General features: G+C 36.2%; 5 protein-coding genes across 10 annotated transcripts in view; 2 read left to right on the forward strand and 3 right to left on the reverse strand.

Moving 5' to 3' along the window:
• On the forward strand, positions 1-2,063 carry LOC107697413 (regulatory factor X-associated protein-like). Its single transcript, XM_016498183.1, has 3 exons — positions 1-685; positions 798-908; positions 1,621-2,063. The coding sequence occupies exons 1-3, from the start codon at positions 314-316 to the stop codon at positions 1,714-1,716; spliced, it is 579 nt and encodes a 192-aa protein (XP_016353669.1). The 5' UTR covers positions 1-313; the 3' UTR covers positions 1,717-2,063.
• A 10-nt stretch (positions 2,064-2,073) lies between these two features.
• Positions 2,074-7,612, reverse strand: LOC107697375 (mothers against decapentaplegic homolog 9). Its single transcript, XM_016498151.1, has 4 exons — positions 7,066-7,612; positions 5,036-5,618; positions 4,161-4,435; positions 2,074-2,933 (listed from the first exon to the last, which is right to left on the reverse strand). Exons 2-4 carry the CDS (start codon positions 5,448-5,450, stop codon positions 2,790-2,792), a joined length of 834 nt encoding a protein of 277 aa, XP_016353637.1. The 5' UTR covers positions 5,451-5,618; positions 7,066-7,612; the 3' UTR covers positions 2,074-2,789.
• Positions 7,613-8,840: 1,228 nt separating this feature from the next.
• Positions 8,841-12,917, reverse strand: LOC107697411 (dolichyl-phosphate beta-glucosyltransferase-like). Its single transcript, XM_016498181.1, has 10 exons — positions 12,620-12,917; positions 12,211-12,379; positions 11,039-11,085; positions 10,692-10,760; positions 10,483-10,575; positions 10,119-10,232; positions 9,884-9,943; positions 9,633-9,784; positions 9,356-9,441; positions 8,841-9,232 (listed from the first exon to the last, which is right to left on the reverse strand). Exons 1-10 carry the CDS (start codon positions 12,704-12,706, stop codon positions 9,117-9,119), a joined length of 993 nt encoding a protein of 330 aa, XP_016353667.1. The 5' UTR covers positions 12,707-12,917; the 3' UTR covers positions 8,841-9,116.
• Positions 12,918-12,984: 67 nt separating this feature from the next.
• On the forward strand, positions 12,985-15,633 carry LOC107697412 (exosome complex component RRP43-like). Its single transcript, XM_016498182.1, has 11 exons — positions 12,985-13,081; positions 13,235-13,271; positions 13,373-13,436; positions 13,534-13,607; positions 13,684-13,729; positions 13,820-13,925; positions 14,058-14,103; positions 14,222-14,318; positions 14,393-14,513; positions 14,701-14,807; positions 15,411-15,633. Exons 1-11 carry the CDS (start codon positions 13,065-13,067, stop codon positions 15,527-15,529), a joined length of 834 nt encoding a protein of 277 aa, XP_016353668.1. The 5' UTR covers positions 12,985-13,064; the 3' UTR covers positions 15,530-15,633.
• Positions 15,634-15,717: 84 nt separating this feature from the next.
• LOC107697409 (transcription factor SPT20 homolog) overlaps positions 15,718-23,284 on the reverse strand; it is a 17,689-nt gene continuing 10,122 nt past the window's right edge. For 4 of the 6 annotated variants that reach the window (XM_016498177.1, XM_016498176.1, XM_016498179.1 and 1 more), the window contains 3 exons: positions 20,843-20,942; positions 20,418-20,506; positions 15,718-16,347 (listed from right to left, as the gene is read on the reverse strand). In XM_016498177.1, the coding sequence (XP_016353663.1) occupies positions 16,213-16,347; positions 20,418-20,506; positions 20,843-20,942 (324 nt within the window). In that variant the 3' untranslated portion in view covers positions 15,718-16,212. Of the gene's footprint in view, positions 16,348-20,417; positions 20,507-20,842; positions 20,943-22,832; positions 22,950-23,284 lie in introns of all 6 variants that reach the window. The other 2 variants (XM_016498178.1, XM_016498180.1) reach the window with 2 other exon arrangements.

Genomic DNA, 23,284 nt, shown 5'->3' on the forward strand with positions numbered 1-23,284 from the left:
TGCGTGGTGCCGCTAGAGGGCGCAACGTCAATTTCATCACACAGGCGAGACTCTCTGCAGCGGCCATCGCTGTTTTGTTTTTTTGTCGTGACAGGAGTCCTTCACAGCTCATATTTTTCCGTTTTTTATTCGTATAGGTCATATTTATTGGGTTATTTTTATTTAAAAATGCGGCATTTTTAATGACAGTCATTAAATCAGCTTAATACTAATTTATTCTGTGCCGAGTTCACTAAAAAGGCACGTCTGGGTCAGTACGTTCATGAAGGTCGGATGACAGGTTAGAATTTGGGTTTTGCTCTAAAAAGACCAAATGAGCGACAGCGTTCATCTTAGTTTGGCAAATACGGGTAAAGAGGGCCATACCCCTGCACCCGCGGAAAGCAGCACCACCCCGTCCGACCAGGAGAACTTCCCGTACGACACGGAAGACCCGGGCGAAGAGAGCGACGTGCCGGAGGCGAGAGACGGCGCGGCCAGTCCGGAGGACCTCAACGACGACGAGACGTCCGGAGAGAGCGAGAACGTGCCCAAAACCTGCATCTATGACGGCTGCACGGAGACCACGACGCAGGTGGCCAAAGCCAGGAAACCCTGGATGTGCAAAAAACACCGGAATAAAATGTACAAGGACAAGTATAAGAAAAAGAAAAGCGACCAGGCCATGTCATCGGGAAAACTAGAAGTAAGGAAATGCTTATTTGGGATAAATAACAGCTTCAGTTGTTGCATTAACTTTAGCCTTTATCCCAACTTTATAGGCTTATTTCAGTGTTTTCTCTGTTTGTGATGTGAAGGAGGGTTCGGAGGAGAGGCCTGTATCTGTTACTAAGCAACGGCTGGGTAACATGGGAGACAGACCAACCAGACCGTCCCTCATTGAGCAGGTGCTGAACCAGAAGAGACTGGTAAGAGCATTGAAACACTTGGGGTTTGCACTAGAGTAGTTTTAGTTTTAGTCATTTAGAGCAATGTTATTTTAGTGTTATCTATATACTATTATAGTTGTTGTTACTATTCTAAATTGTTTGTATTTTTTTAGTTTTGGATTTCATTTTAATTTGTTTATTTTTAATCATTTTATTATGTGCTTTTGATGTATTTTTAATATTATTTTAATTTTTTTATATTTAATATTTATTTCATGTTTCAGTTTTTATTTATTTCCAGTTAGTAATTTATTTTTCAACTTAAACTTAATAGTTACCAAGGCAACATTTTACTAATTATTAACAAATTACTAACGTCATTTTTTCCATCTGATATTTGTTACTTTATTTCAGTTAAAAAATGTTATGGTATTAGTTTTAGTTAACCATAATAACTTAAATAAATTAATAAATGAAGCTAATAATAACATCATCTATTTTTTTGAAGGTTAATTTTTCAGTTTTAAAATATCTGTTTTTAATTCTCATAGTTTTTTAAAAATCTCTTATGTATGATTTGTATGCCAAATATTCTGTCGCATTGGGTTGGTGAATTTTATATCGTTTTAAAACCTCATGTATATTTAATATGTAATATAAATCCTATTAATATTTATATTAACTGAATATTATTTCATAGTAGAGTGACTTACCATTAGCTGCCTGATGTTGTGTTGTTTTTGGGATTCAGTCTCTGCTGAGGAGTCCAGAAGTCATCGGTTTCCTGCAGCAGCAGCAGCGTTTACTGACCACACAGAATCGAGCTCAAACACAGCACAACTACTGAAGACTGAAGATGTTTTATGCATCCTGTCAAGGATTTAATGCAGTCACATTTTCACAGACATTTTACAATGGGCAGTATTCTATATTCAGGTGGGAACTGTGAGCATCTATGACCTGCAGCCATTCTCAATGGTGTGGAGACTATCAACACTGCATTCTGAAAACTGGGCTATTTGACAAGGACTGCTGTCATCATCAAGCTCTTTGAGATCATGAAATGAATTAGCAGCTAAATCTACAGTATAGCAACAATCCATCTGAATAGCCATCCTGTTCGGCCACATGTGGTGTCATTTAGGATTTTTTAATTAATGATAGAAAATAAGAAACGGCAGCTGTTATCATAAACATTTTTTTATTTTAGTGATCTTAATCTAATCTGTAATAATGTCACCAGTGAAAGCTACAGTTTTTTGCCACAACTTGACCATGTAGCTGGAAGTAACAGCGTACACACAGAATTGTTCAATCAGCTTTATTATTTTAAACATGGAGTAAACTCAGTAAGTTGCTAAGAGCGATCAAATGAAGTTTTATTGATCTTGTGAAAATTGATAACCTGCAGTTTTCAGCTTTAAAAGCATTAATACTTAAGGATTGTTCAACTTTTTCACATTTGCATTTAGGTTAGAAAATAAACAGGCACAAATAGAAGGGAGGTTTTTGTATTTCAAGATCAAGAAAGCTAACGCAAATGAAAAACAACTTGAAATGTTATAGAAGGCACATATTAGCCAAAATATGACACAAATAAAACATTTCCAGAACAAGTACCTAACTACTAACACATTTCTTTGGCTTCCTATTAGAGAGATTCTGTCTGAACTGATCTCAGCTACTACATACTGTGAAGTAGTGGTGTTTATGTTTTTTTTTAAATTAAAAACAATGCAACGCTTATCTAACCACTGCTTATTTAACAGCATTATATTGTACATATTTCCTGGCTGATCCTATAGCAGTACCATAAACATCCACTGAAAAGATACTTTCACAAGAGAAAGAGCGTTATGTGTCTTGAGGAGTGCTATAAATGTCTATTGGAGAACTATATTCCCCTTGTTCTGTAATGCATTAGGACACAGAGGAAATAGGATTGTGTGGGGAGCCCATCTGGGTCAGAACTTTGTCTAGCCACTGCAGCGGCCCGTGCAGGTGGATTTCTATCCAGCAGGGGGTGCTGGTGACGTCCTGACGGTGGTATTCCGCACCCCAGCCCTGGGAAGAGGACAGATTTCATTCTCAATAATTGGCCGTTTATACTACAACTAAAACAGCAAACCGGTTTTAAAAACAAATCAACAACAATAACATACAAATTAAAAATATTAAAATATTTCATTTCCAATTGCCCAGCAGCAACAAAAGGAATTGCAAAAATAACTGCAAACTTGTTTCCCCAAAACTCTTCCATTTCATTTATATTTTAACATAGAAATAATCTCAATCAATTTGTTGTTTTTTGTCTGCATACATACAAATCGAGCAAGGAAAATTGTATGTGTCGTATCAGTCAGTAACCAGAGAACTCTAGAGCTATGGGATCCTCAGTGTGTTTTGGCAGAGCAAGATCCATAAAACAGTAAACCAGAGATTAGAATAACTACATATTATGTTTGCATAGCAACACACAGAAGATTTTCTATTTGGAAGTGCTAAGCACCTCAAGAGCTGTTAGCTTGTGAATGACGTTGATGACCTTTCTGTATTGCGATAGCGCTAAACAGCACCTTTCACCCATACTGTTGAATAAGCTTGACAACAGAGTTTATTTAAAATACTGCATATTATTATATTCATATTTATTAGAATAAACTATATAAGTCGATTTTTGTTTTTTAAAGAAAAAAGAAAAGTGTTTTCTAGGCTTGGGTACCGGGAATCAGTTCTTATTCAGATCCGGTTCTATTAAAAAATAAATAAATAAATAAAAAATACTGGAACCAAACTGTTCTAGCACACGCATTCTGTATATTCACACGTTCCCTTACAAAAATACTTAAGATACTCTTGACAGAGTTTCATTCACTACTTAATCGGTGACATTGCTACTGAATCTACAAACGTGAAAAAAAGTGCAACCAGTGTAGTCCGATGTCTGAATTAATGACTTATGAACCTGATCTTTTTAGTGAATCAAAAGCATATAGTACAACCAGTATAATCCAATTCCCAAGTGAATGACTCTTAGGAACCAGCTCTTTTCACTGAATCAAAAGCATACAGCACAACTAGTCTGATTTCAGAAAGAATAAATCTTATAAGCCAATTCAACCAGTGTAGTTTAATTCCCAGTGTAGATTTAACTAGTGACTCTAATGAGTTGGTTCTTTTGCTGGTGGTAGGCAGGGTGTTGCTATGCCATTCCAGGTGGCTGCTAGGGTGTTAACATGACCTTTATTAGCTGCTCATGATGCACCACATATTCTATATAAACCTCTTTACCTTGACAAAGCTCATCCTGATGGTGCACATCTTGGTAAGTTCATACACCACCTCGAAGCCATGATTTACTGACTGAGACAGCAGCTGGGAAAACAGCTGGTTGTTGAAGATCTTCAGGCTGCATCCACTCGGGATCTTGCAGACAGTGGTGGGATGGAAACCATGCTGGTAGTTACAGTTCCGACTCTGTATGAAAATACTGCTGTCACTCAGACACTCTGCGTACACCTCCCCTCCGACGTAATACAAGTGCACACCTAAAACAAAAGAGGAAAATGTTCAAAAATTAGTTAATTGCGCATTTATCTTTTAAAGTCATAAACATTAAATTAAAATGTACTTTTAACTCACTTAATGCATGTTCCAGGTCTTGTTACTTTGTTAACTTTATTTCAAAAATTGATGTAATTGATCCAAATGTTCTTTTTCTAAAAGAGCTTTCTGGATCCACTGGCATCACTTAACCAGTAGTCGAGAAGTCATTTTTTTTTATTTTTACAAGTTATTATTTTAGTAAACGTGTGTTCAGTCTTGTTCCATTCTAGTAAGTTACACAACAATAATACATTTTGTTTATTCTTATACATTTCATTTCCATAATAATACCATTTTCTTGAAAACAAAGTCAGATTAAGGTGTGCAATCACTAAACTAGAATTATGAATTCACTATAGAAAGATACCATAAACATTTAAGACACATTATTGTTAACTAACATGAAAACTATTAAAGCATTTTTGTTCATTTAAATAAAGCTGAAATAAAATAAAATATAAATATTAGATGAAAAACACAAAAATTAGAAATGCTGCCTTGGCAAAAAGCGATAATCAATATGAAAAAAAAAGAAAAGTGGTTTGTGTATCGATTTCTACCTGGCGTCTCCACACGGCGGTAATGATATGGATTGATGCAAATCTCTTTTTGTTTACAGCCGAAAGGAAACTCGCAGCAGTCCAGTGCTTTGAGCTCATGGTGGGACTGAAGATCCGGCCAGCGCCACACTCTGCAGTAGATAACATGTGGTAGACCTTTACGATGGGACACCTGGAGCCTTCCATCCAGGGATCGAGGGATGGTAACGCATTTACTGGGCTGGCCAGGAGAGCTCAGAGCCTTTTCCAGTTCCTCCATGGCCCCTTTCTTCTTCTTGAGCTTCTTTACGAGGGAATCCACAGCCTTTTCCGCCCACTTTTCCTCCTCGTCTCCTTGCTTCCAGCCCAGCAGCCTTTTCACAGCTGGACTGGTGAAGGAGAAGAGGGAGGTGATGGATGTGGTGGAGTGCATCATGCGATGGGGCGACACCAGGGACTAGATTTTTCTCAAAGCTTGGGGCAGATCTGTTTTAAATCACTCCAACCCAGGAGCCTCAGTTTATTTCTTTACAGACAAGATACAGGCGAGTATAGAATAAACCCCCTGACAGTGATTTTTCGTCAGGCAGTCAGCCGTTTTTATCTGGTGAAAGAAACAAAGAAGCATGTCAGAATTGCATTAATAAAATTATAATTGAATATGCATTAAATTAATTAATTAATTGTTATTCATTTCAAATTATTTAACATTTTGAAAAGTGATTGAATTATTTAATTAGTTAGAATTGAATTAACATTTAAAAATTATTATTTTTTTAATCAGTACAAATGAAAAGTTATGGACAAAAATATGGACATAATTATATAAATATTTACATTGTGGTCAAAGAAATCTTTATAACATTACACAAATGAAAATTTGATTTTTATTGTTATTTATGTATTTAGTAAAAGAAAAATTTATACTTTTTGCACCATGGTTATGTGAATTAGGACAAATTGTGCTTTATTGTCATGAAAAATAATGTCAAACAACGCCAAAATCTAAATGAATATTAAGCTAAAGGGCTTCATTTTCTTTAAGCAACATCTTCTTATGATTTTGGAGTGAAATGTGACATGGATATTTTCTTTTGTGAGATTCACCCTATTAGGGTGTAGGATTTATTGACGTAAAAACAACATTTTCCTATGCAGATCTCAAGATCTTATACTGGAGGCCAACATCATGCATCTGTGCATGCTGGGATTTATGAATTATTGCTGAGTTATTGTTGCTGTCAGTGTCAACAGGTCCTACTGTGTTTCTCACTGGACCTCACCTATTTGCCCTCTCCTTTTCCTGCAGAAGCTTTCTGATGCAAAAAACGATCTGCTAAAAATCAATGCCGTTTGAGCATTTGAAACTAGAGATGCTTGCTTCCATCTTTGGCCAGACTAGTCAAATAATAGCTTCTGAAAATATTACTGCATTAACACACCCCTAACTAAATCAAATAACCATAGGAAAAAAATGAGACCATATAGGACTAATAGCGATGCATGAAATCATACTTTGGTTTCAAATAGGCACAGGCAGGCAGGAAGATCAGTTGAGGGTGAATTCATCTGCTCCTCTGTTCTCAAAGGCAGTGTGTCCTTATGAAACTGGCGTCTGGCAGTCTGAGTGCTGAGATAGGCTTAATCACCTAACTCCCCTGCAAACGCGCATACACATCCTTCCCATCAACCTCGCTTTGTTTTTTGCTTTAAGAAATGTTGCAATGTTATATTTAGCAATTATTTAAAAAACGATTCCAGGCGTAATAACTGTCGCAACTTCTCTCTATGGAGCAGCATCTTTAAACAGCAAGTGGCATAACAAACAACGTCTATGTTTACGCAGCCTACCTTGTTAAAAAGGTTTACATGCGAGAAGTTTTAACGTGAGGAAGAAAAAGTAAGTTAAAGTGTGACAAGACAAAAAAAAAGTTAAAACACAGACACTTGTCAGGACTTGTTCTTATCATTTAGAAAAATGTTAATTTTTAAATCCTGAAATAAATGCTAAATAATATCAAAAGCGCTATATAACACGTTTTATTCCTTACCTTAACGTGACGAGTCGAAAAACGATCCGCGTAGTCGGGTAATCCCGCGAAACAGCCGAACGCTGAATCTCGCGCCGACTGGAGGTGCACAGCGCGTGTGCTTGGATCGAGCGAGAGCCGCGGCGTCAGTCTGACTGGAGCCTCAGCGCCTTCGTGCGGAATTCATCCGCAGCTCCTGGAACTCCCAGGACGTCAGACACAGAGGGATCATCATCCCATTCAAAAAGAGCAGCCTGAGACTCGCTCACAGGCCTATTGTTGAGAGAAAACAGGTCATTGTGGGCAGCAGCGTTTCACTTTTAATTTGTTTTCAGGGTCAGATGACAAGTGCGGACAGTTGTTTTCCCGGCTTTCACAGGAAGTGATGCACCTTTTTGGCCAAGGTTGTAAAGTGAAAGTGATTTGTTGGAAGTTTTTCTGACTTTTTTTCAGCGGAAATTTCCAAAGCGCGAATTATTCGGTTACTTTCAAGCGGTCAACGTTCCAAAGGAATTTCTTTTAGAATTTTGAAAGAAAAAATCGGTTGAGGTTCATGTAGCGCAACCCAAATTGTAGTTTGATGACTGCCAGTTTATCTTAAAAACACTTACAAAAATAATGTGATATTAATATATAAAACGTTTTTATATATTAGTGATACGTAAATATATAACGAAAGTAATAGTGAGAGTAGTACTTTTGTCGACGCTCGACCATATATCGACCCCAAAAACGCTGTTGCTATGGTTACCCCAAGGTAACGCAACTTCTGATAACCGCCTTCTCACTAACTTGTAGGATAACCTCACACTTGCGGCTACTGACTGAAAGGTTGTTTGATAACTACTGAACCATAGGTTATATATACATATACACGTTTTATATATATACACACACACACTTGAAAAGTAGAAGCTTGTTAAAATTAAAATATAAATTATCATAGTAAAAATCAAAACCGTTTCAGTGCCAGATTGGCGGAGTGCCAAAGCGTTTATCAATAGCCCTACTTTTCGTGCGCTCCTCGGCGCGGATGGATACACTTCGATTGTGTGCATACTGTGATTTGTCCAGTTAATGACGCAAGCCTGGATGGCGACAGAGAGTCTAGAAGTTTGACATTTTCACAGTTTACAACAACTGCAGGGGAACGTAACAATACTCCCAATAATGACAGCTCGCATATTTAGTGCTCTCTTTGATCAAATGAGTTTGGCAGGGGGAATTCGCTTCCAATAAAAGTGCACCGCAAAATGATCATCTTCAATCAAGGTGCACAGGATCATATACGTTACTGACAAGGCTCTATATATGTAGGGCGGGGGAAATACAATACATCAATAGCTGCTTAAATCACTGATGTAAAAAAAATTGTCAGTGTAAAATATTTAAATATGCCCTCTTAAGAGTGGCTAACAAGATACAGGGTCTGAATAAGAACAAATGCCTTCCTGGTGGAGTGAAAGGGAGGAAAAACAGGATACTCTCTCCAGGGTGCAGAGCAGCACATTGAGTAAACCACATTAAAAAGCACTGAGTACATGCTAGACCATAGACCATTTCAGTCAGTCAACTGTTTTTAAATCTTATATGCATGGGATGAGCGTGTTAATAATGGATTTGAGGGCACTGATTTTAAGCATTCAGTTAAATGCACACTACTTTCATTTCTTGTAAAATTGCTCTGCATCAAAATCTGTTTTTCAAATAAGCATGATTAACAAAAAAAACATTTATTATTTATCTTTATCTGTTTCTATGAAACATTTTCAAATTAGTTGCAAATGCAGAAACGCTAACTGATTATAATTTTTTTTTTTATTTGGCTAAGAACGATCTGCCCCTTTTTCAAACCAAAACTTAATACAGTATGTAAAAGAAAATATGGAAATGGCAATATTACATCAAAAAACAAAGACAATCCCCTTATGTGGTCATGGCACAGTCAGTGATAATAAAATGCTAATGCTGTTCACCGACTGCGCTCACAGTGCACTCATTTGTGGCAGTGGGCTGTAAGTTTAACCATTTGCCCCGTTAGCTCACGAACAGCACACTAGCAGTAACAACAGCTACTGAGTTTTTCTCTCAGACTCCAGCCTCCAGGCACCAGTGAGGTAACGCAGTCTGATTAAGACTAGATCCCGGCCCATCTGTAGCCAACTCCAGAACGGCACCAACTTTGACCCTAAAATGTGCCATAAAACAAGTCTTCATTACCTCATAGAGGAAATCACCTTAATTTTTCTGACATATACTGCTAGAAAAGAACATTTAAATGCAATTATATTTCAAAACTGACAGCACAAACCTTCAATCTCTGTCCAGTTAACAGCTACTTCTACTACAGGGATTTCAAAACACTGAGCAATGAAGAGAAGTTCCACATCAAATGCCCTGCAAGGATAGGAACATTTCTTTTAATTCAAAGGTTAAAATTTAAATTTAAACTATAATAATAATACAATTTAAGAAATTAAAAGATTCCATTTAATAATGTTAACAATTAATTTAATCTAAAAGTGCTTTTTGGAATTTTATGCTGTGTGCAAAAGTTGCAGAGATGCTTTAATATAAAGCCTCCTTACCAGCGTTCCACATGCAGGCTGGAGAAAGTTTTCAAGGCAGCTTCACGAGTGAAGAGCTTAAAACCACATTGTGTGTCTTTAATCCCTCTCACACAGAAGAACCACACCAGGAAGTGGAATCCATACATCAGGAACGTTCGGAACAGAGACCGCTGTCACAAGAAGAATGAAAATGCAAAAGTATTGGCAATTTACTCATGAACATTAACTGTCATGCTCCAGTATTTAGATATATTGAGAAACATTGTTACCTGAGCCACTGATTCTTTTTCCAGGTGAGCTCTGGATCCACAGGAGATCGCCATGTTATCCTGCATGGACACAGGAGAAAAGATTTTCAGAGATCTCTTGGCAAGGAAAGGTCTGTTGGTAATCTGATAACCGTATCTCCTGGCTAAGCTTCAAACAGATATTTAATCCACATACCAACAAGAGATTGGCAATATGCTGCCTGTCTATTTTTATTTACAAAAAGTGGAGTCTCACAGGCTTCTCATCGATGCTCTCAAGACCTTCTTCAACCTTTTCAATGTCAGCAAATTTAGTGGCTCCGTCTGCATCAGCCATAAGAATGAACCGTCCGCGACAGCTTAGAGTTCCCTGAGTAAAGATAAACACAATAAGAAACAACATTCAACTATTTCATTATCTAAGTGGGTGCAAAATAAGGCTTTTAGCTAAGATTGAGCACATATTTAAACTTCCTCAGGCATCAAGCCATTTAACTGATTAATTGAGTTTGTTCACATTCCCAGCTGAGTGCAAACAGCATCTTTGTTATATCTTTCTTCAGATTTCATCTGAAATGTGGATATCGCACAAGGAGAACTGGGTGTTTTTGTATTGTTACCATTCTCACTGCACCGCCTTTTCCACGGTTCTTCACTAATGTCAAAACTCTCACTTTCTGTGCTCCATACTTCTTTGTGTATTTCATGGCAACCTGAGGATATAAGCATTCAATTTGAAAACATGCACAGTAACTATTTTATTATTATTGTTTATAATATACTGTATATATATATATATATATATATATATATATATGCAGAAAAGTACCTCTGTAGTTTTGTCTTTGCTGCCATCATCTACCACAATAACTTCATAGGTGAATGATGGATTCTCCTTCTGTAAAATCAACAAGAGGATACATTAGGTTAAACAGAGTCACTTTAGTTACAGCATTGCCATCTAGTGGTGAAACACTCAAACAGACTCTTAAACAACTGCAGAAAAGAATCCAAAATAATTCATTTTTGGATTCCCAGGTGAACTCAGATATTTTTACATTTATTGATATTATATTTTGTAAGTACATATGTTACAGAACAATCATAATCACAAATATTTTACTCAGAAAAACAGAACTTAACCATTGAGTCATTTAAATCAATTAAATACTGGACCTGTCTTTTCTCCAGGTATTCCATGGCTTCATCCATCATAACAGGCACTGTGATAGGACAGAGATATGCATTAACAATATAAATCCTCTTCTTGCCAAAAGCAGATTAATGATTTTGAGCCATATGGATCCAGTGGGGGTGCTAACCCAAAATTATATACATTTGTGGTCAAAAGTTTGGAATAATTAAGATTTTCTTATGCTCACCAATGTTTCATTTATTTGATCAAAAATACAGTATTATGAAAACAATAATCATGTTTTTAAAAAAAATTACAATTTAAAAATGTGTTTTCTATTTCAATATATTTTAAATGTAGTTTAATACTGTGATGGCAAAGGTGAATCTTCAGCATCATTACTCCAGTCTTCAGTGTCACATGATCCTTCAGAAATCATAACAGTTGTGCTGCTTAATATTTTTGTTGAAACTGTGATGCATACCATTAAAAAAAAAGAAAAGAAAGAAAACAATTCTTTTCTTTTGAACTTTCTATTCATCGAAGAATCCAGCTAAAAAATCATCAAAAAATAAAGTTTTAAAATGTATTCAAATAGAAAGCAGTTAATTAATATAATCAATTTAATACACATTTTTTTTTCTGTATTTTGATCAAATAAATGAAGCCTTGGTGATCTTAATGGGTTAGTTCACCCAAAAGTGAAAATTACCCCATGATTTACTCACTCTCAAGCCATCCTACTTCTTCTTTCAGACGAATACAATTGGAGTTATATTGAAAACTGTCCTGGCTCTTCCAAGCTTTATAATGGCAGTGAATGCTGGTCGAGATTTTGAAACCCAAAAAAGTGTGTCCATTCATCATAAAAAGTTCTCCACATGGAGTTAATAAAGGCCTTCAGAAGCAAAGCGATGCGTTAGCGTTTGTGTAAGAAAAATTTCACTTTTTTGGGCTTCAAAATCTCGACCAGCATTCACTGCCATTATAAAGCTTGGAAGAGCCAGGACAGTTTTAATTATACCTCCGATTGTATTCATTTGAAAGAAGAAAATCATATACACCTAAGATGGCTTGAGGGTGAGTAAATCATGGGGTAATTTTCATTTTTGGATGAACTATCCCTTTAAGAGACTTCTTTCAAAAACATTTTTTAAAAACCTTTGACCATCAGTGTATACATATTACTGCATATACCATCAAAACAACTCACATCTGAGTTCCTCGTTGTATGACGGAACAACCACGGACAGCTCCAGTGATGGAGGGTCCATCAGACTGGAAAAAGACTCCTCCTTGCCATCTGCAGTCAAGAAGTGTTTCTCCTTCTCATGGCGAGTCTGATCTACCGTGTTAGCACTGACATGTAGCACGACAACAACCTAAAGACAAGAACAGGTGTGACACAAGGGAGTAACTAACTTGTTCAACTGGACGAGTCGGTGAAGCTCAACAAAAGTATCACGCATAAGTATTTCAAAAACACTTTTCATTCATTAAAATGCATGAGAAAAATTGTTTTACAAAATAACAAAGCAAGAAGAGCAAACAAACTACCCTCTATAATATAAAGATGTATAAACACATATGAAAATGCTAATGATAAAATGATATAAATATACCAATAGTAAGACGATCAGCGACAGGATCAGCGAATACTGCATTAAGTCGTATAACGAGAAATCCATCATCCATATCCCAGTGAACATTGCACTGCAGGGAAGCTGTCACCAGTGTATAGCTAAACTGCTCTACTGAAGCATACAGGGCAGCCTTAAAACGAGCCTTTCGGCGGCTTCGCAAGGCGGGACAAACATAAATGGGTGTCGTACTAAATTACGGATAAATAGTTACATCTCCATTGTTGAACTATACTTCCAGTCACAGAGAAACACCTACGCGGAAGTCGTCTTTACGAACCACATCATCATCATCACAGCGGGCGAAGAACACGCAGCGCCGCAGAGCGCCGGATGGGAAACAGCACTAGCGCCCCACACTGGAGCGGAGGACGCGAGAGTCACGTCTTTACGTCACTGCAGTCTTCACGTGGTGCTTCTAAACATCATGGCGGCTGGTTTCAAGTGAGTGAGTTACTGCTACACAGCATGAATTACATGTGTAGATTGTTTCTGAATTATTTAGTATATTAGACGTTTTCTGGACAGTGAGATAATGCCTTCGCTGTATTATTTAATGTAAACAACGAGACATTAGTTGTTTGTTTGTTTTTTTAGAACCGCAGAGCCTCTAGAATATCACAGGAGCTTTCTGGTGAGTTGACCAATATTTGATTTCTGTCAGCTCCGATAAGTGTTATATAACACTAATCTAATAATTCAGTTATTCGTTGTCTTAATCTAATATTTCTACAGAAAGAAAACTGTCGTCCAGATGGAAGGGAATTGGGAGAGTTCAGACCCACAACCTTAAATATTAGTAAGTATGGGATGCATATTAAAAAACACACAGATTTTCAATGCTTTACAAATACAGAGATGTTATTAGGCGTAATTGGATGATTGTGTCCTTCTAGGCTCTATATCTACAGCTGATGGATCAGCACTGGTGAAAATTGGAAACACCACAGTGATCTGTGGGATCAAAGCTGTGAGGATCATTTTTATTTTCCTAAAAATGATGATGTGGCTGTTGATTATGAAGTTACAGCATTTTTTTCTTGCAGGAATTGACTATGCCGCCATCTGATGCGCCAAATAAAGGATATATAGGTAAATGTAAATTAGAATCGGATAATTGACTAATATTATACATTGGGGTGTTGAATGAAATATAAGCCGAGTTCCTCTTTGCTCTCCAAGTCCCAAATGTAGATCTGCCTCCACTGTGCTCATCTAGATTCAGACCCGGTCCACCAGGAGAACAGGCTCAGGCTGCCAGCCAGTTTATCGCAGATGTCATTGAAAGGTACAACCACATTTCTCTTTGTTGAAGCAGTGGGATTTTTTCCCCCGTCGAAAAATCTGAAATTTTAACAAGACTGCAAATAATGTTTGCATGAAATTACATATTTAATATTTATTTTTTTCTGCTTTTTAGTTCAGATTTAATAAATAGGGAGGAATTGTGCATTGAAAAATCTAAGGTAAGATTTATAAATAATAGCCTATATTGTCTATATAATAAGACTCTAAAATACTTCTTATCATCAAATTGCTCTTTTCAAATCCTTTGCATTTCTTTTATCAATGGGATTTTTCTAGCTTTGTTGGGTGCTGTACTGTGATATTATGTGTTTGGATTACGACGGGAACTTACTTGACGCCTGTATCATAGTTCTGCTGGCAGCTTTAAAGAACGGTGAGTGCTTCTTCTGAGTATAACATTTTCTCCGGCTGATATGATGACTAATAAAGACATTTCATATTTCTCAGCCCGACTCCCTGAAGTCACTATAAACAAAGAGACCGATTTAGCAGAAGTTGACATCCAGAAGAAGAGGCACTTGAAGATCAACCGGCATCCAGTTGGCTCATCATTTGTAATATTTGATGAGTAATTGAAATGTATTTCTCTATTATACAACTGCAGTGTGGGTTGGTGTTAAAACACTTTTTAGTTTAGTCCAAATCAATTTCATGACATTAAGAAAGAGAACACTTGTCTCAAGATCAGTATAACATTCTTTAGAAATGACAAGAATGAGTTCAGGCACAATCTTTTCCATTTTCTCATTGAACAGCTCTATAATCATAGTCGACCCTACAGCGGAAGAAGAAAGCCTGTCAACAGCATTACTGACTGTGGTAACAGACGAGGAGGATCGACTCTGTGCCGTCCACAAACCAGGTGAACATTGCAGGTTATTTACACGCAAACTCATCGAGGTGAAAACTGCAACTTTTTTTTTTTATCCGCTTTAAAATATGGATTTACAGTCGATTTTAGCATGAGGATATAGGGAAAATCTCATCTTGGACCCTTGTATGTTTTTTGTTTTGTTTGAGTTTTTATTAAATTATAAGAATTAAACTATCCAATAAAGAACCATATAATACTAATACTATTGCACTTTAAAATAAAAAATATTTTATAATAGTAGTATTTAATAATAATTTAATTTTACATAACAGTAAAATTACAATGCTAATATTCATGTCTTTGCTTACATGAACTAATATTAATCTTTGGATATTTCTTTGCTTTAAATCATTAAACTTGAAGGTTTATTTAGCTTTTATGCTTTTGTTGACAAAATTCATAAACGGTCTTTACAAATTTCAAAAACATATTAGATCTACACAAATCATACAAATTAGCGGTTTTGGATCCAAAAATGGTGATTTTTTTTTTTTATGCATCCCTGAGCTTTTGCAGATTGAATTTGAGGTCTGCAGATTTGATTGAATATTTTTTGGTAGATCTAAAAACAAATGTTCCATTTTGTTTTAGGTGGGACGTCGTTATCTGGTGAGAAACTGCAACACTGCATAAATCGAGCCATAACGAGAAACAAAGAAATCAGCAAACTGGTGGACAAAGTCATTGAGAGCAAGAAGACGGCGAAATAAACACACAGTCATGACATTTTTATCTAAAAGATGTATTTTTCACTGTCAATATATACTTTCTTTTTTATCACAATAAAACTGCCGACAAAGACCATTTACAAAAATTCTGCCTCAGTGTTCAGAAATGTCATCCACTCACATGGTTTAGATTTTTTTTCTTCATAAGAATATACATCAACTCCCCCTCAGTATAACAAAATGCCATTTTAAAATGTGCCGTATAAAAACCACACATGTAATTGCATGCTGGGACAAGGCGGCCTATCACTCTGACATCCAGCAGTAAAGTGAATGTTTTCTCATAACTGTAAAGTTGAGCAACAGGTGATTGAGGCACATCTGTACGGCCCTTATTAGTGTGCGTAGGGTCCACCCTCTCAAGCCAAACAGGCTCTTGTAGAAAGGGCCATTTGGAAAGAATAAAGACAGCATGCTGTAGAGAACCCTACAAGAATTGTCTCATTTAATATCTTGTATTTCTTTAAAAAATACGGTAATACTCTAAGGTCCCCTGCTCTAAAAGTCCTCGCAGTATATATTCATCTGTCCTGAGGTCAGGAGGGCAATTCCTGCACCCCTATGAATGTAAAAAAAAAAAAAAACTTTAGTCCAGTCAAGCCACAGTCAGTCCGTAAAATGCTCCTGATCAAGCACAGTGCCGTTTGCTGACGTCCAGCTGGAGGTCATGATTTGGAGAGGGGCTGTGGCGTGCTGCGTTTCCTCTTACTTTTTGGCTGGTTGGCGGAATGTTGCCGTGGCAGCGCTCCCACTGCCATACCCATTTGCTGCTGTTGCATTTGGTGCTGCAAGAATTGCAACTGTGGAAAGGGAAAAGAAGCAGATAATGAATATGTGCAGTTAAAAATGTCCCCAGAGTCTCCTCTCACAGCAGCTGTGCCTCAGAAGCATCTCTTCCACTTAGCCATGGAGATAAATGTTATGAATGTAAACCTTCAGCTCTGATTGTTGGTTTTAGTGTATCCCACCCTCCATCGGTCCTTGTAATCAATTTATACAAATGTAGCCAAGTGTGGGAAGACCAGTCAAATTGCTATACGAGTTTCTCATTATTTTAAAAACTTACACTTGAATGATGCTTAATGTGAAAATATTTAAATAATATTATAAGTTATAATTGTACAGTTAAAAAGTTTGGGGTCGGTAAGTTCTTTTTCTTTTGAAAAATTATCTTTTTACTTTTATTCAGCAAGGACACTTTAAATTGATCAAAAGTGACAGTAAAGACATGATGCAAAGGATTTCTGTTGCAAATGCTGTTTTTTTTTTTTTACTTCATACAAAATTCAAAAGAAATATGTGACCCTGGACCACAAAACCAGTCATAAGGGTCAATTTTTCGAAATTGAGATTTATGCATCATATGAAAGCTGAATAAATAAGCTTTCTATTGATGTATGGTTTGTTAGGATAGGACAATATTTGGTCGAGATACAACTATTTGAAAATCTGGAATCTGAGGGTGCAAAAAAATCTAAATATTGAGAAAATCGCCTTTTTTACTGCATTCTTAGCAATGCATATTACTAATCAAAAATGAAGGTTTAATATATTTACAGTAGGAAATTTACAAATTATCTTCATGGAACATGATCTTTACTTAGTATTCTAATGATTTTTGGCATAAAAGAAAAATCAATAATTTTGACCCATACAATGTGTTTTTGGCTATTGATACGAATATACCCCAGTGACTTAAGACTGGTTTTGTGGTCCAGGGTCACATATATAAGAGTAATGACGCTGAAAATTCAGCTTTACCATCACAGGAATAAATTACATTTTAAATATGTATTAAAATAGAAAACACTATTTTAAGTTTGAATAACATTTCACAATATTACTGTTTGATTGTATTTTTGACCAAATAAATGCAACCTCGGTGAGCATAAGAGACTTCTTTCAAAAACATCAACATGTCACCAACCCCAAACTTTTGTTTAAACTGCCTACATATGAATTTTGCTTTACTACTTTACTATTATTCTAAAATTGGGGATGCACTGATATTAAAATTCTGGTCGATAAGCCAATAATTATTTTCTTGTTCTGGCCCAATAACATAAATGGCAGATATTAAAATTCAATATTATTTTGTATAAATAAGTTAAAAAGAAAACACTATCAACTTAAATAATTTTAAATACTACAAGTGAATTGAAGCATCATAAGGTTCAGTATGAAAAACGGATATTCATTTTGAGATTTGCTAAAGATTATATTTAACAGTGCTATTAAATTATTAAATGTTTTTAAAGATGAACTTTGAGTGTTGGATGAAGGCAAAGGTAATCTAAATGTAAAAGTAGGGGAAACGAGTTGCTAAATTAAATATACAATATTGACTGACACTTAATATCATTTATCAGTATCTACAATGTTCCAGGCAATTTGGAAAATACCTCTAACTGGTATTGTACATTGTATAGATCAATATTACATGTATGTATTACATGTTTTCGTCGCCTCTCCCACTGGCTCTCTGACAATGGAAGAGTTTCGACTAAACCAGAGCTGCTGAAAGGAAACCACCATTCATTAACACTGCAGTGAAAACAGATGCAACACGCTGGACAGACATCAACGCTGTTTGCAGAAGCTTGGCGAGGCTGAAAGAGGGAGGAATGGAAGACTCGGGGATAATCGATGGGAACAACAAATTGTGAGGAACAGGAAAGGATGAAGCAGGAGCGATAAAATTAAAATTAAAAGTGCAATGCAGCTGTTTGTCAGTTATCCTCTATTACACACACACACACACACACACTGCCATGCTCTCATTTGTTGTCAGTAAGACAGCAACTTCAACTCGCATCCCAGCTGGGACTAATGCAAGAGTTCGGCTGTTACTGGGGTCAGATGCAGGACAGGAGAGTGGGCCAATCAGTGTGAGCTGTGCGTGATGACGGATAAAACAGCACAATATTAAATCTGATGAACTTCCTTATAAAGAAGACATTCCTGAAGGTTTGACAGATTTCATCTCAACTGCTATAAAACATGCTTCTCAAGCATCTATTAAAGGTGACATATCATGAAAATCTGACTTTTCCAGGTTTTAAGTGCTATAATCAGGTCCCCGGTGCATCTACCAACCAAGGAAACGTGATAAAGATTAACCCAGTAACTTTGTTTTGGTAAGCCTTTTTTTGCAAGCATCTGAGAAAACGAGCGCGTCAGATTTCGCCCCCTTGGTGACGTGGCAAAGGGATCTCATTATAATATTACCGCCGCTTAATCTGTAAATTTCCACCCACGGCGCCGTCATTGTGTTTTTTCACAAACTTACATATTGTAAAAAGGGGCATAATATGTCACCTTTAAGAGATAAGCTGATGCCACAAGCTTATATGAAAATGTTGGTAAAGGCTTAGACAGAAAAATGGTAACTCAAAACATGGCATAAGAACAATACGTAAACAACACGTAAAGCTTTCCACGTCGGTCAGAAGTAGCCAGAAAAGAAGCTACTGATGTGATTCTTATGAACAACAGTGTTTAGCTGTGTAGTGTGGAACATTTAATCTAAAGAGTGAATGCATAGATGTCATATAACAGACTGATCTTTCACCAGACCTTTGAATTTAAAATGGAAAACTTGGTACCAAATAACAGGTACTATTTAGGGCTATGAATCTGTTTAAAAGTTTTTTTTGTTTTTTTTATGAAATTAATACTTTTAGCAAGAATGCATTAAATTGATCAAAAGTGACAGTCAAGACATTTATAATGTTGTTATCATTTATAAAAATGTCTTTCCACAAAAATATTAAGCAGCACAAACTTTTTCAACATTGGAAATGTTTCTCGAGCAGCAGATCAGCATATTAGAATGATTTCTGAAGGATCATGTGACACTGAGGACTGGCGTAATGATGCTGAAAATTCAGCTTTGCTGTCACAGGAATAAACTCCATTTTTAACATATACATTTTAAAATATATTCAAATAGAAAACAGTTATTATAAATTGTAATATTTCACAATATTAAATTTTTACTGTATTTTTGATCAAATAAATGCAGCCTTTGTGAACATTAGACTTCTTTCAAAAGATTTTAACAATATATACAGACCCCAAACTTTTGTTAAAAAATAAATAAATAATAATTAAAATAGATATTTTTAAAAATAGATTATTTTAGGTGATAATTATATATTTTTATAATTATATATTACGAATCATGTTGGAATAGTGCGAACTGAAGAATCATGCCCAATAAGAGCAGAAAGGTGTATGAAAGATTTAATTGAGGCTTTTATTCACATATAAACATTGATCAGCAAACATAAACAGAAGCTCAACCACACTTGAATGAACCTCATTGGTTCTCGTGTGTCAAACAAGCATGCTTGAGCTTCCGTGACCAAATTTGAATGCTGTAAACATTGTTAGCTGATCAGTGTTTATATGTGAATAAAAGCCTAAAATAAATCTATTCATCGTGTATAGCAATCCTGTCTCTTTAGAAGACTTGGATTAAACCGTTCAATTCATATGGATTTATTTTTTGATCTTTTTAAAAATGCTTTGAAGAGTTTTGGATGAATAGACTCAGTGGAGGGACAGAAATCTCTCCGATTTGATCCAAAAAATATCTTAATTTGTGTTCTGAAGAAGAACGATTTCTTACGGGTTTGGACCAACATAAAGGTTAATAAATGATGACAGAATTGTCCTTTTTGGCATGAAATAACCCTTCAAGAAGGTCGGTTTTGAATTCAGGTGGTCTTCAAAGGTCAGTCGAAGGGGAATTAGTGTCTGAGAGGTCAAAGGTCAGTCTGATATACAGTGGGTACGGAAAGTATTCAGACCCCCTTAAATTTTTCACTCTTTGTTATATTGCAGCCATTTGCTAAAATCATTTAAGTTGGATCTGTGGCTGGTGCTGTTGCTGGAGCCTCGGGGACGGTAGGCTGGGCCCGGACCCCTCCAGACCACAACCCAGCTGGGACAGCACTACCACGGACAGAGGGGTGGGGTGGAGGAGGGGAGAGAGAAAGAACAGGGTGGGGAGGGAGGTAACAGGAAATAAAAGGTAGAATGTAGCAGAAAGAGGAAAAGTGGCATCCACCATCATGTTAATCAAATGACAAACAAAAAAAAACAGGTCTAATTAACTTTGATTGATCTCTGTTGAGATTAGTATGACACACTACAAAATCTGAATTCATTAGTATGTCTACTCGTTGTGTTAGTGTCTGTTAGAGATATCTGGACTAGAGATGTACTCGAATAACAGTGAGAGGAGTGGCAGAGAAATGAAATGCATGTGTCCAGTGCATGAGTCCGTACCTGCTGCCTGAGGAGACATGAATCCACCCACTCCGGTGAGATTGATGACTGCCGTCTGTTGTGCGGACAGACCCTGTTCTGCCGTCAGACCCGGATCAGCCTGATTCAAAGAGGACACTTAAGTACTTCAGAACATATATACTGTATATTCTTTAGCGTAGGATGAAACTGAAGATGGTTTGTGAGATTGCCAATGTCGAATTGCATTAAATAAAACCCTAAGTCAACATATATATTTAATTTAGAAACAAAATACTTGTACATAAATTACAAAATTAAAAAAATGTAATATGTTAAAATTACCATGCACGTTGTTTTTTATATTTACAATATTTTATGTTGTCATTATATTCTAAATGTTTTATAGTATAATATGTAATAATATATTATTGATACAATATCTAAATTAAAACTAACTACATCAAAATATATTTTACTGTCATCTTGTATACAAAATACATTCAAGTTACCACTAGTTTTCCCAAAAACGTCCTTTATCTCCAACTGGTTGTATATAAATGAAATACAATTATATATTGAGCGTATTATTTAACTGAAATAAATTATATCAAATTTGTATACTATTTGAAAAATAACTATACTATATAATAATAATTCTTAAAATATCTAAATTAAAACTACAACAAATTTTAACATTTTACTCGTATACAAAAAATTCATTCAAATTAAAAGTACTAGGGCTGTCAAAAAATAATTCGAATTTCGAATATTCGTCGAATTTAAAATAAAACTCCACATTCGAATGCAAAAACGTTGCATTCGAATTTTAGGTGTGCGTTAAGGAGGCAGCCTTATCAGTTGCACACGAGATGCGATGACGATGTAAGTGTCATTGCATTATAATGTTTTTGTTAGCCTATCCAGTTGAAGCCACTAGATGCGGCGCTGCTGCGTTGTTAATTACAAATATTGCGGAAAAAGAGAACATCAATGTGGAGAAGATCTTGTTTACGTCAAAACTGAAACCAAGCCGTTCACACAGAACACATATTTCGCGCATTTTCTAGAAGGACATCTATCAGAGTTGCACTTGCGTCTCGCACATGTTTAGAAAGCCATGTAAAATGAATGCAAGTTTAACTTTGAAAAAACATATCTCAAGACTTTATGGCGGGGTTTTCTCCCCCATCCCACTGCAACTCGTGTTTTTAAATGAAAAATGTAATCTGTGTGATTGGCTTTCGGCCCTTTGTATTAAACTATGAATACATACATGATGCTGTTTTGTTTATAGTTGTTTAAAAGCAACTTAATTAATTATAATTGGTTTATAAACATTATGCACTTTTTTCACAGATAGTCATGTTATCTTATATGCTTTGAATAAACGTGCATTGGTGGATGCGCCCTCTTGTGGCCTCAGGAGAGAAGCCAAAAGCTTTTCTTCACCCTAACTGAAATTATGCATTTTAAATTCGAATATAATTAGAATTTTGATAATATTTAAGCACAAATTTCGAATTTAGTTTTTCAGCCATTTTGACAGCCCTAAAAAGTACGTAATTTCTATACCACTAGTTTTCCCAAACATATCTTTCATCTCTCTACCATCTGTATATAAATGTAATACAAGTATATAATGAAAATGTAATATAAATTATGTTAAATATATTATTTAAAAAAATATATATATATTTTTTTCTCTAAATGTAATTTAATATAATATAGCTTTACATTTGAAATAAGACGAGTGATTCAGATTTACACACATTAAAGGAACAGTTCACCCAAAAATGAAAATTCTGTCATCATTTAACCTCAAGTTGTTCCAAACCTATATGAGCTTCTTTCTTCTTTTGAGAATAAAAGAAGATATTTTAAAGAATGTTGGTAACCAAACAGTTGACAGTAGCCATTGACTTCCATGGAACAGAATTTAATTTTTGGATGAACTATATCTTTAACACTCTTGGAGCTGATCCTCAGCCTCTGGAAATGACTAGAATCATGATAGCGGTGTCTGACTCACCCCCTCCCCCTGCTGCTGGGGGCTGGATGTGGCGGACTGACTGCTTTGCTGTTGAGGGGAGAACTGAGACAACTGCTGCTGCTGCAGAGAGTTAAAAATCAGCGGTCCTGTAGGGAGCTGAAAGAAAAAGCTCTTTCAAAGGTTGAGCGGTCGCAGTCCCGGACTGTTGTTCAGGCCAAAAGGCCCACCTGCTGGAACCTGGAACAAATTTTACTCTCCACAATAGTGGCTGACAACTTGTAAAAGTCACTGATGAACATCTGACAAAACAGGGAGGAATTCAAAGAGACTTTACCTGCTGGAGCAGCAGGCTGCATGGCAGGAAGAGCTCCAGACATGAGACCACCAGAGGGCAATAGTCCACTCAGGGGTATACCAGACGCCAGAGTACCAGGACTACAACCCAGCATTGGGTTAGAACCGCTCATCAGAGACTGTGGACTGCTGTAAGA

Source organism: Sinocyclocheilus anshuiensis, unplaced genomic scaffold, assembly GCF_001515605.1.
Source record: "Sinocyclocheilus anshuiensis isolate Anshui unplaced genomic scaffold, SAMN03320099.WGS_v1.1 scaffold939, whole genome shotgun sequence".
In the NCBI taxonomy this organism is placed as follows: domain Eukaryota; kingdom Metazoa; phylum Chordata; class Actinopteri; order Cypriniformes; family Cyprinidae; genus Sinocyclocheilus; species Sinocyclocheilus anshuiensis.

Excerpts from the sequence above, each read along its gene's own strand:
- LOC107697413 (XM_016498183.1), top strand. The coding sequence starts at position 314 with ATGAGCGACAGCGTTCATCTTAGTTTGGCAAATACGGGTAAAGAGGGC. Across the intron at positions 686-797 it reads TGTCATCGGGAAAACTAGAA|GAGGGTTCGGAGGAGAGGCC; the intron begins GTAAGGAAATGC and ends TGTGATGTGAAG. Across the intron at positions 909-1,620 it reads TGCTGAACCAGAAGAGACTG|TCTCTGCTGAGGAGTCCAGA; the intron begins GTAAGAGCATTG and ends TTTGGGATTCAG.
- LOC107697375 (XM_016498151.1), bottom strand. The coding sequence starts at position 5,450 with ATGATGCACTCCACCACATCCATCACCTCCCTCTTCTCCTTCACCAGT. Across the intron at positions 4,436-5,035 it reads CCGCCGTGTGGAGACGCCAG|TTTCCTCTTTTGTTTTAGGT; the intron begins GTAGAAATCGAT and ends ATTTTTGAACAT. Across the intron at positions 2,934-4,160 it reads TCAGGATGAGCTTTGTCAAG|GGCTGGGGTGCGGAATACCA; the intron begins GTAAAGAGGTTT and ends TCCTCTTCCCAG.
- LOC107697411 (XM_016498181.1), bottom strand. The coding sequence starts at position 12,706 with ATGTTCACTGGGATATGGATGATGGATTTCTCGTTATACGACTTAATG. Across the intron at positions 10,576-10,691 it reads GCAAAGACAAAACTACAGAG|GTTGCCATGAAATACACAAA; the intron begins GTACTTTTCTGC and ends TTATATCCTCAG. Across the intron at positions 9,944-10,118 it reads AGAGCATCGATGAGAAGCCT|GATAACATGGCGATCTCCTG; the intron begins GTGAGACTCCAC and ends GTGTCCATGCAG.
- LOC107697412 (XM_016498182.1), top strand. Across the intron at positions 13,437-13,533 it reads ACCCACAACCTTAAATATTA|GCTCTATATCTACAGCTGAT; the intron begins GTAAGTATGGGA and ends GTGTCCTTCTAG. Across the intron at positions 13,608-13,683 it reads TGATCTGTGGGATCAAAGCT|GAATTGACTATGCCGCCATC; the intron begins GTGAGGATCATT and ends TTTTTCTTGCAG.